The sequence below is a fragment of the Cherax quadricarinatus genome, chromosome 23, assembly GCF_038502225.1.
Source record: "Cherax quadricarinatus isolate ZL_2023a chromosome 23, ASM3850222v1, whole genome shotgun sequence".
Taxonomy (NCBI): Eukaryota; Metazoa; Arthropoda; class Malacostraca; order Decapoda; family Parastacidae; genus Cherax; species Cherax quadricarinatus.
In genome coordinates this window covers 2224799-2239440 of record NC_091314.1, presented here as the reverse complement: position 1 = coordinate 2239440, position 14642 = coordinate 2224799, and the positions used below count along the sequence as shown (strand labels likewise).

Here is a 14642-nt window from a genome sequence, read left to right as displayed (position 1 = left end):
TTAAAAAAAAAAAAAAAAAAAAAAAAATGACCAGGACTCACAGCTTGTTGATAATACTACAATTACCAAATTTAAAAGAAATACTGGATATGAATTGGCAAAAACTGTCATCTTCTCTTTCAATTTAATATATTGCATAAACAAACAAGCTTACTGGCTACCAATTACACCCAAAATTGCTAGTTTTAACTAAAACCTATTTAATATTCTTTTAAACCAAAACCTACTTAATATACTCTATTAATCTCTATAATGGATGTGCTTTCTTTGGGTATCCCTGCCTTGGTGGGAGATGGCCATTGCAGTAAAAACAAGAAATTTTCCAGTGCTCATTCCAGATATATTTATGGCTATACATATTTAAGTTTGCTCAAAATGCATCCTCATCAGCTACTATAAAGGTCTCCCTACCGTACCTACATCTCATTCTTATTATTAAATCTGAATTTAACTAACCTGAAGATTTGCCTTTGGGTATTATATTAGGTGTGGGAGGAGGGGTACAGCGTTTCTCCGAAAATACAGAGCCACTGCCAGGAAGGGTGAGGTTGGAGGGTGCATGGAAGGGACCACCAGGACTCAGTGGAGGAACAGAGGAGAGAGGCGGAGGGGGCGACGAGGGAGTGGAGGAGTCATCGCTGCTACGCTGACTGAGTGGAGCGCCCCTTCCGCTGGTCCGACTCCCATCCCCACTCCAAGCCCCTCCACTTGTGCTGCCACTAGTGACACTGCCACCATCTCCATCAGAAGAAGACACAGATGAGCGGCATTCTCGTTGTGTCCGATGGCTAGGACGAGGTGATGGTGGGCAGGAGCGCTCCCAAGAGTCCCAGTACAGGGGCAATTCCGAACTTCCCCAGTCTCCACCCTGGCCCTGCATCTGGATCTCTGCAAAGGCAATTTTGTTTTTTTTAATAGAGAAAGTGGATGCCATTTGTTGAGTAATAGAAATAAAATCTATTTGTCTAGAAATCTGAAGATTTTTAGCTGAATTCCTCATGATAGATTAACTTGGGAATTTTAAAAAATAGGTGTAAAGGAAAAGTTATTCAGATGAATGAAAAGTTAAGAAATGAAAACATTATAACACATCTATTGACCATTTACACAGTGTGTATTGTACCGAGCTCCTACTGCATACACATTAATAATCTCTTACCTGTATATCGTTTGAGATTGTGCATGGCTCGAGCCAGCTTATGGGCTTCACTCCGATCGGCTCCATAGTCACTCAGGATGTTCCGTAATTCATTCTCTCTCTTTTCAAGCAATCCTTCAAGTGTTGAGACTCGCTGGCACATACCCTATGCAGTAAAGTAGATAGAATAAACATAATCTTATGTTGGCACTTAGTCTTTTCCCTACACCCATAACAGTTGTCTCTAAAAAAAAAATTTGCATTTTTCTAATAATTTTAATATACTGTAGTAGTACGTATCACACATGGTACAGAAATACAGTAGATCCCCGGTTTTCGTCCTCAATCCGTTCCAGAAGGTCGGCTGAAATCCGAAATGGATGAAAACCGAAGTAATATTTCCCATAAGAAATAATTTAAATCCAATTAATCCATTTCAGACACCCAAAAATATTGACAAAAAATCAATTTTATAGAGAATAACTATGGTGTTGCAGCTCTTCCCTGTGATTGTCCACCAACTCTTCCACATCATGGCCACTCACATCCAACCCCACTTCCCCGAAATCACAATAGATTCCACAACAGGCATAGGGTTGTCAAGTTTACACTAACATATATTAAGTTAGTAATAAAACTAGGCATTAAAAAAAACAATAAAAAGTAAAATACATACACAGTACATTCATTACATACCTTAAAATATTTGTACGTAGTCTTAATGTAGGGCACGAGGCGAGTAGAATTTATTAGTAGTCCCAGGCAGATGTAGTCCACCTGGGCTATACCTACCGGCTATATATACTGCAGCCCACAGCCATATTATTACCATCAACATACCACGTTCACTGAGTTTAATCATTTCTAACAACTACCTTTAGATGCCATCATAAACAAAGAATAATGAATAATTCATGCCGAGAATTGTAAACAAAAGCTTATGTATTAAGGGCGGTGACTGGGCCAGACACAGATTCATAGAGTTTTCTCTAACGCTGGACCAGAGAAAACGAAGTGTTTTCCCTCCACCAACTCAACCCTCAATAGCACATAAATATTGCATGTTTGAATGCTATGTAATATGTTTCTTATATAATTTTGAAGAAAATATCATAGATGGATTAATGAAAGTGTCTATATTAACCTAAAATAAGACATTTAATGTGCCCAAGAGTGATTATTATTACGTATTAGTACTATAACTATGGTGTTAAGACTAGAGGTACACTCTTAGTGAACGAGTAACAAAGGCATGTTTATATGCCATGTAATGTGTTTCTTATATAATTTTGAAGAAAATATCATAGATGGATTAATGAAAATGTCTATATTAACCTAAAATAAGACATTTAATGTGCCCAAGAGTGAGTCACAAACGTATGAGCGGCCCAGATGCACGCGACTAGTACCGACGATTTCTGAGCGGATGTACGAAACCCGGGGGAAAATTTCATCGAAAAAAGTGCTCGAAATCCAAATTGTACAATTTCCGCACCGGACGAAAACCGGGGGTCCACTGTAATAAAAAAATACTAAAAACTACATCAGATTACAAAAATTATAGTACAAAAAAAAAAAAACACGATTTTCTCTAGAGTTAAATAACAGCAATATTTGTAAGGAAGATTTACAAGAGTTACATACAGGTGATTAGATAAAAAGACTATTCTGCTTGTTAACATTAAAGAGTTAATAACCCAAAACCAAATTTGAGGGATACCAATTCTAAAAGTTTATCTACTAGTACAGCCTGGTCTGAGGCCAGGCTTCTCTGATTGCTTGCTCATAATTTATGCATACTTGTTTCTTCCATACAAATATATGATACATAAACCACATCAAGGCATGATAAGAGTAATGGAAGGGTTACAAATTTCAAAGCTGGGAGGAATAACTATAGTAATTGCTACTTAAAACAAAGAATAGTAGAAGATACTGTATCTACACTACAACATAATTAAACTATAATTAAAAACAATTAAGACTACACTGGAATACCAGCTACTTACAGTGACTGAATCCTTGCAGAGTCCTACAACTTGAAGCCACTGCTTGAGAGATGGGTAAAGCTGCAGCTCCAGGGGTAGTGGCACACCCCTTGGTAAGTGACGCTTCGTCACTAACTGCAGGCTGAACAGCTTCACCAGTTTTCCCTTTTTTAGCAAAGAAAATAAAGCTATAAATATATACAGTGAATACATATTGCAAGCATACATGGTAAGTAACATATACAAAATAAACCAAAACAACCAAGTACAGTAAAACCTCTCATTAACTGACTAATGGGGTAAGGCAGGCTGTATGATAATTCCGACTGTCCACAACATCCAAATTATGAAATTATTTTTTCATGATCATCTGTGATTACAGAAGACAATTTTTTTTTTTTATTATTATCACACTGGCCGATTCCCACCAAGGCAGGGTGGCCCGAAAAAGAAAAACTTTCACCATCATTCACTCCATCACTGTCTTGCCAGAAGGGTGCTTTACACTACAGTTTTTAAACTGCAACATTAACACCCCTCCTTCAGAGTGCAGGCACTGTACTTCCCATCTCCAGGACTCAAGTCCGGCCTGCCGGTTTCCCTCAACCCCTTCATAAATGTTACTTTGCTCACACTCCAACAGCACGTCAAGTATTAAAAACCATTCGTCTCCATTCACTCCTATCAAACACGCTCACGCACGCCTGCCGGAAGTCCAAGTCCCTCGCACACAAAACCTCCTTTACCCCCTCCCTCCAACCTTTCCTAGGCCGACCCCTACCCCGCCTTCCTTCCACTACAGACTGATACACTCTTGAAGTCATTCTGTTTCGCTCCATTCTCTCTACATGTCCGAACCACCTGTAGTACTACAATACAGTAATTTTATAGTACTCTGTGTAATTTACAGTAATTTTACTTACCTTTTCATGGTGCAGAGATGAAGTGTAAATTGCTGTGATCGATAATGGTGACTCAGAATAACTCTTATTCTGAGTCTGAGGAGCTGTAAAGCTCTACTAGTAAAAATAACATACATGGTTGAGATATAGATGACAAAAGATGATGTAGAGAGTTGAAAAGATGTAGATGGCTGAGAAGACGTAAAAGACTATGTTAAAAGAGGAGCAGGTTTAATTTTTTTTTAACAAGCCGACCATCTCCCACTAAAGCAAGGTGACCCGAAAAAGAAATGTTAAAAAGCTTTCTTTCTTTTTACATTTATTAAGTTACACAGGAGAAGAGGTTACTAGCCCTTACTCCTGGCATTTTAGTTGCCTCTTAGAACTTGCATGTGGTAATGCAGAAGGATTCTTCTGCACTACCCCATGAATGTATCCAGCTTCAATTGTTTAAAACACTGATGCTGCTTCCCTATGATAAATCCTCTTAAGAATTCTAAAGTATGGATAACGGGTCTTCATTTTTGTCAAGAGACCCAGCATACATGATGAAAACATCAATCACATTTCAACAATTCATTCATGGCTTTGGTGGCTTTTCAGTCTTTTCATCACTATCCTTTAAAGGACGAGGCCATGCTGATTTGCCCATGAACATCAGTTTCAAATTGTGAGTACCATCATCATTATCACTGTATAATACTAAGAAGCAGTCTTTGCTGAGCTTACTGCCTGGTGTTATCTTCACCCACTACTCGCTTTAGAAACCACTGTTAATTGCACTTTACTTAATATGTTAATAAAACACACAAAATGCTCTAAGTCCAGGGAAAATTAGAGACTGAATGATGAAAATATCTGTGGTGAGCACAAAAATAAATTGGAACAGGTGACCTATGGCTCAGGACACCTAGATGAGGCCAGGAGCTGTGCTGTGACTCAACCCCTGCAACCACAAATAGGCAAGTGCAACTAGGAGAGTACAACGAAAGCGGGCAGGTCCTAGACGTGGCCGCTTGGCCCATACTGGACAAATGTCAGAGTCAGCAGCTTGGCCTGATGCACCAGAAGGCAACCAAACACTATTGTTATAGACAAAATGCAGAATTAAGAACTTTTGTCCATTTTATGATAGTCAGCATGTTTGTCGGGTCAACTGTTTTGTCCAAAAGAACCAAAATCTGTTCATGGGAGGTCCGTTAATGAGGGGCTTTTACTGTACAGTAAAGTACATACACTACAACGAATTCTGAACCTAAACCACACTCTTCAAGACAGAGAAGCAGAGAAGAGTCAAAGGTTTTATCCGAGAGACAAGAAATAAAGAAATTTACAGTAGCTAGAGATGAATTAGAAAAATATGCTAATACGTACTGTATTTATACCTAAATTAAGATTTAAAAACTGAGAGGAGAATGTGACTGAAAAAAAAATATGTACAGCAATTAATACAGTAGGGATAACTAGCCCTTTGCTCCTACCTTCTACAATAAATAAATACATACACATAGGGTGTGCATCAGTGATGCATTCTTGTAGGTAAGAGCACTGTCTAAGCAAGATTTAACTCCAATTTTTCTGGCTTCAACATGTCTTCTCTGCATTGACAAAACAGTTCTTAAGAGGATTTTGTTGACCCAGCCTTCTTACCTATAGTTTCTTCCAAATTATTGGTAACTGCTTGTTGTTTTTCCTTCTAAGCACTGACATATTGAGGGAATAGTAGATTATAATTGGATTAATCAGTCTATCGAGGCACAGACAAGGGTCAACTCGTCTTTGACTGCCTTGAAACCAGAAGCAAATTATTTATTTTTGAATAGGGATTTTTTTTTTTTCCAAAAGAGCATCATCTTGTTGGCATTAGGACTAGTGCTTTCCTTCATCCATGATCTAGATTTTTTTTGTATTCACAAAAATGTTCTGGAGTGAGTTTCGGGGATCAATGCCCCCGTGGCCTGGCCTCATGGTGGATAAGGGTCTGATCAACCAGGCTGTTACTGCTGGCCGCATGTAAACCGATGTACGAACCAGTCCGGCAGATCAGGTACTGACTTTAGGTGTCTGTCCAGCGCTTTCTTGAAGAAAGACAGGGGTCTATTGGTAATCCCACTTATGTATGCTGGGAGGGAGTTGAACAGTCTTGGGCCTCTGACACTTAGTCTCTTAGTGCCTCTGCTTTTCATTGGGGGAATGTTGCATCTTTTGCTTTCGTAGGGAGTGATTTTCATGTGTAGGTTTGGTACTAATCCCTCTAGGATTTTCAAAGTGTATATTATGTATCTTTCTCGTCTGCATTCCATATGGGTCATTCAGTGCTGAATGATCTTAAGTTGAAACTTTTGCACTTGCCAATTCTCACTCTACCCATCATTTGAACATGGTGTAGTCTGTGTCTCTTTAAATTCTTCAATCCACTCTTGAGCTAAAAGCATGACCACTGTTCTTTTAAGTTGTAATACAACAGCAGTGATTGTATATGTAATATAATTGGCCATCCAAAGGCAATTTCCTTTTAAAGCATTATCTTGGTCCCCACAGTCAGGCATATTTAATATGCTCATAACCATCTTAGAGCTTAGTGGACTGCTGTTTGCATCACAAGCTGTTAACACCATAATGCCTTCAGACAACTAAAGCTGCCTCACTATGAGGCATTTTTGCTTCACTTTATCATGTGCTTAGGAACCACAATATAGTGCTTTAGTAATATCCAAATAACATTAACAAGTGCAGGGTGGAGAAATGTGTTGGCAGCTCGGAACTGAAATATTGTACAGAAGAACCCAACACATAGGGCTCTGGTGGCCTGGTGGTTAACGCTCTCACTTCACACGGTGAGGGCCTGGGTTCGATTCCCAGCCAGAGTAGAAACATTGGACGTGTTTCTTTCCACCTGTTGTCTATGTTCCCCATCAGTAAAATGGGTACCTGGGTGTTAGTCGACTGGTGTGGGTCGCATCCTGGGACACTGACCTAAGGAGGCCTGGTCACAGACCGGGCCGCGGGGGCATTGACCCCCGGAACTCTCTCCAGATAAACTACAGGCATATACAGTGGAACCTCAAAAATCGAACTGCTCCCAACACGACCAATTATGTAAGTGTATTTTTGTAAGTGCTTTTATAAGTGTATTTTTGAGGGTCTGAAATGGACTAATCTAATTTACATTATTCCTGATGGGAATAAATTCATTCGGTAAAGGCACTTGAACAGCCTTCTGAACCGAAGAAAGTTCGATATTTGAGGTTCCACTGTACAGCCTCTCCTCACTTAGCGAAGTACTTGTTTACCAACGACTCGGACTTACGACAGGCTCTCTGACCAGTATGCATACCTAAATAATGTACGTATATTAAAGCTGCTTTCCTCTATTCTGTTTATTACAATATACAGTACACTACTGTATAAACATTTAAAAATGTACTAAAAATGTTATAAATGGTGCGAAGGTGACATTAAAACAATATCAAAGATGGTTGACACAAACCCATTACCATTATATTATGCTCCTTGCTTAGCGACGAATTCATTTGACGACATGGTCCTAGGAATGGAATTCCGTCGTTAAGTGAAGAGAGGCTGTATATACATACATTAATGCATCCATGAATGAGTGGTTTTAAGCAAATAACAATACTGTGACTAGCCAGGAATCAAACCTCTGATATTTTAGCATGCCTTCTGAGCCACTTGCCAAAATTCTGAGACACCTTAGTCCACTTGGCCATCAGTGCTTCAAACATCAGGCGCCCAGTACCACTGCACATGTCACCCGAAGCAAGCACATACATGGCCATGGAAGCTACAGAACTAATTTCATTCCCCTCCCATTTGGAATACCAGTCTTCACAAGCAGTACACATATTAATGTATCCACAGCATACATACATACTATACATACATACATATATAAGCCAGTATAAATCCTTAAATATGGTAAGTATCTGTCAAAACATCAGATAAAGCAATTTTTCTTTATGTAATCATACTCTTATTCCCTAAAAGTGAAGAATCTGTATTATCAGTCAGGTAGTGCATTTGGGAACCAAGATTTGCCTGTCATTTTCCTTTGGTTAGAGATATCACAGAGCCAAGTGCTGAAGGCCTTTCCCTTTTCCTCTCTGGCATGTATTGGTTTTCCTATCAATAAATGGCAAGTGAAGGCTAAACTTCCATTTTTGAAAGTTCAAGTGGGAATGACAGAAAGTACTTTAAGACCCTCCCACACTGAAGCTTTCTTTCTGTGGTTCAACAGTAGGTATGACAAAACTGTATGTCACTTAAATTAAGAGGAAGGGCCAAGAACTAGTGCTAAGCTCCTGCAGACTCAAATAAGCTACTACAAGCATGAAATTACACAACATACTATCCTTAACTAAAAGGTCAACTGACAACATTCAGTGGTAAAAGGATGAGATGGCGACTTAAACCAGGATGAAGTCTAGGCCAAAGGTTCCAATCCAGCAATTATGTTCTCTCAGTGTGGAACTTAACCTACATGCACATGCCTGCAACTCCATACTCCACCCCTACTCTCACACACCTATACTGTACATCCAAAACCAACTACAAATATGCCATGACAAAGCCAAACATTGTCCCGATAAGATCTTGTTGTGCAACCTGCCTTTTTTCCTCAATTCAGTACCGATATTAGTTTGAGTCTTTGGAATACTGCCAGTAGGACTGGACTCTAATGAAGAGAAGAAAACTGTTAAGTTTGTTTACAGTTATAAGTATCTGGGAGGGAGGTAGGGGGTTCAATGACTTTAGATCATTATTTTTTTTTTTTGTTTTTTAAATCAAACTTTTTTTTTTATCCTAGGATTTGGGAGGGTTTTCCAAGCTGGTATTTATTAAATATTAGTAGTAACTATGGCTGGACTTTCTAATTAAACTGGTAAGATTTAAAGATCGTCATTTTCTTACTTCCTTAGAGACAAATCATATCCTATACTTTTCATAACCATGTTTTTATCAATGGATCTGAATAAGCATTTATTCAGCCATGCTTTTTGTTTTATGATATTTTGCTATGATTTGTTTTGATTTCCGTGGGTAGTATATATTACATTGATGTGTAGTGTTGTGGATATTGTCCACTCCATTATTTACATGGTGAATGTTTAATGGCACATATAAAGGTGTTTATCAAAGCATCATCATTAAGTTTGAAAGCAAGTTATTGTAGAATAAAAAAGTCACTATAATCATGGCTGGAATATTTCACAAATAATCTGTATTTTGGACCAGCCTGGACAATGGTCCAGAACAGACCAAAACATAAGTTTCCTCTTCCTAGCATGGGATATTTATGAATATGCAATTTATTTTTGTTAAGAGAGACTTCTAGCAATGTCAGATAATTAAGTAGGGCAGCAGTCCACAGTCTTGTTAACCCTTTCAGGGTTTCAGCCGTACTAGTACGGCTTACGCACCAGTGTCCATGACATACTGGTATGCCTAAATTCTAGCGCCCTCAAATCTAGTGAGAGAAAGCTGGTAGGCCTACATATGAAAGAATGGGTCTATGTGGTCAGTGTGTGCAGTATAAAAAAAAATCCTGCAGCACATAGTGCGTAATGAGAAAAAAAAATTTTGACCGTGTTTTTGGATTAAAACAGCGACTTTGCACTGTACAGTGGACCCCCGCATAGCGAACTTAATCCGTGCAAGAGGGCTGGTCGTTATGCGAAATGTTCGCTATGCGAATTAATTTTCCCCATAAGAAATAATGGAAATAAAATTAATCCGTGCAAGACACCCAAAAGTATGAAAAAAAAATTTTTTTACCACAAAAAAATGTTAATTTTAGTACACACAAACTGAAAAAAGCATGCACAATTACATGACACTTACTTTTATTGAAGATCTGGTGATGATTGATGGGATGGGAGGAGGGGAGAGAGAGTGTTAGTGTTTAGAAGGGGAATCCCCTTCCATTAACACTTGAGGAGGCAAGTCCTTTTCCGGGGTTACTTCCCTTCTTCTTTTAATGCCACTAGGACCAGCTTCAGAGTCACTGGACTTCTTTCTGTCCATAGAGCTCTGTACCTCCCGTTCCTTTACGATTTGTCTAAAATGGGCCATAACATTGTCATTGAAATAGTCACCAGCACGCCTTGCAACAGCTGTGTCAGGGTGATTTTCATCCATAAAGGTTTGCAGTTCAACCCACTGTGCACACATTTCCTTAATTTTTGAAGTAGGCACAATGGATTCCACAACTGGCATAGGCTTCTCAGGGTTAGCCCCAAACCCTTCAAAATCTTTCTTAATTTCCATACTAATTCTCACCCTTTTTACCACAGGGTTGGCACTAGAAGCTTTCTTGGGGCCCATGGTCACTTATTTTCAACAAACAGAACCGAAAACACTGTAATAATACGAAATATTCCGAGTGTATGCTTGAATGTTACCGCGGAGGCTAGCTGGTAAACAATGGGACAGGCGGCACATGTGAGGCTGGCTGAGGCCGCACATTGGACGCGTCTCGGACGAAGTTCGCTGAGCGGGTTTTTGTCTACTATGCGGGGCAAAATTTTAGCGATCAAAGCGTTCGCTATGCGGAATGTTCGCTATGCAAGGCGTTCGCTATGCGGGGGTCCACTGTATTTTCATATGGTATTTATTGTTGTATTCTAGTTTTCCTGGTCTCGTTTTATAGAATGGAAGACATATTACAGAAATTGAGATGATTATGACTGATTTTACAATGGAAAGTACCTTGAAACTGAGCTCAAAGTAGCAGAAATGTTCGATTTTTACCAAAGTTCAAAAGTAAAAATCATGCTATGCGTCCAATACACGTTAACTGGTGAGTCTAATATTCTTTCACAAGTGCGCCGATATTATTTATACCATTTCTACACTAATGCAGTAGTCTGCATAACAGTAAATCTTCTATTTTTTGTGAGAATAAAAATTCAAAGTGAAAAGCCAAAGAAATATAAGAGGGGTGTGGGGACGTGACTAATGAACAGAGGAAATGTTATTTTAGTGCCAGGAATGTCTTTCTTGTTTATTCTGGACCCTATTCGGAAATTGGCATCTTTTGAAATTTGTGTGAGATTGGCAAAATTGCTAAATTCTGACCACTGTATTGGATAGTTGAAATCGGTAAATGGGTGGTTTCTTGTACTCTTTCGATAGAAAAAATGGAGTTCTAGTGAAATAGTTATGATTTTTGTCGACTAGTACACTGGAATTGGCTGAAAATAGGGCTCAAAGTGGGCAAAATCGCTGATGTGTAAACATCGTTGAGGCCGCTAATTCGCAAGAGCATAATTCCGTAAGTTTTCCATCAAATTTCATTCTTTTGGTGTCATTATGATTGGGAAAATATTCTCTATCTTTTCATAATTTTTTTTTTTTTTTTTTTTTTTAAATTTGGGGGGCCCTGAGAACAAGTCGTCGGAGAGGGCCTGTGGACCCTGAAAGGGTTAAGAGACTATGCTGCACCAACATTTTGAGGTACTGTTATGTTAGTCTACACAGTCTACAACAAATGAATTTTTGCTATCAAGAGTATTAAAGGGCAGGAAGGTAGCCAGTAAAGTCAAAGACTTCAAATCACTGACAATCAATGAGTTATCCAGGCGGCAGGTTTGTTGATTTGTTAAACTATAATCATAAGTTATCTAATAACATAATTCAAATTTACATCAGGTCAGTGCTTGATGATAGTTTAATGACCAATCAACAACTTGGAACCTGTGTCAGGAATCGAGCATTTTTTTCCCCTCGCAGCCTGGCCATGGGCTAGAATTTTCTACTACACAGGCCGTTTCTGTTTGTGGCCCACTGGCCCACATAGCTATCACAGCCTGGATGGTCTGGCACTAGGCAGAGCTAGTGATTTGGTTTCCTCTTGAAAACTTGTACACTTATTCCGGCAATATGCTGAACACATTCAATAAATCATGTTCTACTTATCTTTGTACAGTATTAAACACAAGAATCCGCCAGTCAGCAATTAAATTACATACAGCATTGCATTATGACCAGTGTAGTAAACCCATGATTTAACCAGCCTTGTTTTAATTAACATTGATTTAATGAACCTCAATTTAAAAGACCTTAATTTAACCGAGTTCAGAAATATGGGACAAAATCTGCTGGTTCAACAGATTCAGAAGCAACAAAGTCCATCAGTACACAGAATTATTAGTTATTGTTACAATCATGGCAAAACAATTTCACTTCATTCCACTACAATCTACATTACTGGCCACCCACTCCCTCCCCCATTAGTTCTTTAAATTAAGTGTTTACTGTATATTCATAGGGAAGTCCTTAATTCATAGGGACCATACAGTGCCTGGAGAAAGGGAGCTCATCAAGTTTGATCCAAGGAATGAAAGAATAGCTCTACTTTCATGGATCAAAACCCCTTCACCAGCATGAAGGCATCTTACTTGAAGGAGAGTGCTTCAAGCAGTGTAATATCAAAGTATTTACTTAACTGTCACTGTGTTATTGCTCAAAAGAGACTTGCTATAATAAAGGAATTTTTTTACAAATTTTTTTTTGTATAATACATACAGTATTTGAAAGTTTGATTAGTAGGATGTTTGCATACTGGTGTATCATCATTGGTTTATGCAAGGAAAAATTCTAAATACCTGGCTACTTACTGCTAGGTGAACAGAGGCAACAAGTATAAGGAAACATGCACAACTTTTTCCACTTTTGCTGGGACTGAGCCAAGGTTCTTCAGATCTGAGCTGAAGGCTGAGAAGATATAAGATGAGGGTGAAGGGTGAGACAGCTGTGAAGGGTGATAATGGTGAAGAGTAGAATGACAGTGAAGAGTGAGATAATGACAATAACAAACTTTATAAAGTACAGTATGGCTACATATGACATAGGACAATTTGATATGTATAAATTACAGCCTCTCCTCACTTAACGACGGAGTTCCGTTCCTGAGACCACGTCGATAAATGAATTTGTTGTTAAGTGAGGAGCATACTATAATGGTAGTGGGTTTGTGTCACCCATCTTTGATATTGTTTTAAAGTCACCTTTGCACCATTTATAACATTTCTGGTATATTTTTAAATGTTTATACAGTAGTTTACTCTATATTCTAATAAACAGAATAGAGGAAATAAGCTCTAATATACATTATTTAGGTATAAATACTGGTCAAAGACTCCATCGTAAGTCCGAGTCTTCGGTAAAAGAGTACGTCGCTAAGTGAGGAATAGCTGTACTTTATATTGAGCCCCTTATGTTAGGCAGCCTTAAAATTAACTTATATTTACTAAACAATTATTTAGTTTACAAGAATGCTGTGGTTTACACTTTCACTTTATACTGTATATAAGAATTTGGTTTATGATTTATGGCATTTTTAGAATTTGTGTAAGAATTTGATAAAACACTGACCATCAGCATCAATCAATCAATCAAGTTTATTCTCTATAAGGATTACAATGCAGGGTTTACAGATTTTGGTTATTGTGTAGTTTACATGTAATAAAATACTAATTACAGAGGGGGCCACTAGAACCCCTAGCATGGCTAGGCATCTCGGGCAAACTTAGATTAATTCTTAACCCTAAATTATTACAAATTATGGAGTAAGTTGACTAAATACTAAGTGACTAAATACTAGTTAGTGAGTTTAGCAATGTGAATGCTTTTGTTTTGGCACAATACATAGTTTATATATTGGAGTATCACAAGCAAACTTATGACTAGTTAGGAATCATTATTTTAAGATTAAGATTCGTATTTCTGTGCTTATAGTCAAATGGGTGAGTGAGTGTAAGTGTGATCCACCAGGTGGTTTTTATGTAGTTAGTTAACGGGGTGTATCAGGGAGATAAGATGTTTTCTAATGGTAGTTTTGAAGGTGATGAATGTGTCTGCAGTTCTAGAGTTTTCAGGTAGGGTGTTCCAGATTTTAGGGCCTTTGACATACATTGAATTTTTGTAAAGGTTTAGTCTGACACGGGGAATGTCATAGAGATGTTTGTGTCTGGTGTTATGCCTGTGGGTCCTGTCACAACTATCAAGAAAGTGTTTTAGGTCAAGGTTAATGTTGGAATTTAAGGTCCTGTATATGTAGATTGCACAGTAGTAAGTGTGGATGTTCTGAACAGGGAGTAAGTTTAGATCTATGAATAAATACTAATATGATTTGGATCACCAGAGTTGCTTTTGATGAACCGACCTTTAACATAATTAATCTATGCAGGGTTTTGGTCAGATTTACAAGATGCTTGTTAACTAAATTTTTGAAGAAATGGCAGAACTTTTTGCATCTTCTGGAAGCAAGTTCCAAATTTTAGGGCCCTTTATTTGCATGGACCCTTTATCTGCATCAAACATGAGTTGTATCACAGAGATACTTGTTTCTTGTACTGTCTTCATGACTCAAGGAACTGTAATAGTAAATTACCTAGGATAACCCAAAAAGAGTCAGACAAAGTATCTTATTTCTACTGGAGTCCTTGTAACATGATTGCAGAACAGGTGGGATCTGAACCCATGGTAGGAGAGTCCAAAAACTCACAGGTCAGTGCGCTAAACACTCGGCCAGCTGACTCTAATAAAATTCATCCAACCAGGTATATTTCTATACACCATAGTGAGGTTAGC

The 14642-nt window shown here is 38.3% G+C and overlaps 2 protein-coding genes across 5 annotated transcripts in view; one reads left to right on the top strand and one right to left on the bottom strand.

Annotated features, from left to right (window-relative positions):
- The window catches only part of LOC128685812 (S-formylglutathione hydrolase), a 69556-nt gene that overhangs the window by 25506 nt on the left and 29408 nt on the right, over positions 1-14642 (top strand). The gene's annotated exons all lie outside the window — the stretch shown is intronic.
- The window catches only part of LOC128685810 (kinase suppressor of Ras 2), an 88876-nt gene that overhangs the window by 72233 nt on the left and 2001 nt on the right, over positions 1-14642 (bottom strand). For all 4 annotated transcript variants that reach the window (XM_053772481.2, XM_053772482.2, XM_053772483.2 and 1 more), the window contains exons 2-4: positions 3148-3291; positions 1160-1304; positions 457-888 (exon numbers count right to left, since the gene is read on the bottom strand). In XM_053772481.2, the coding sequence (XP_053628456.1) occupies positions 457-888; positions 1160-1304; positions 3148-3291 (721 nt within the window). The remainder of the gene's footprint in view (positions 1-456; positions 889-1159; positions 1305-3147; positions 3292-14642) is intronic.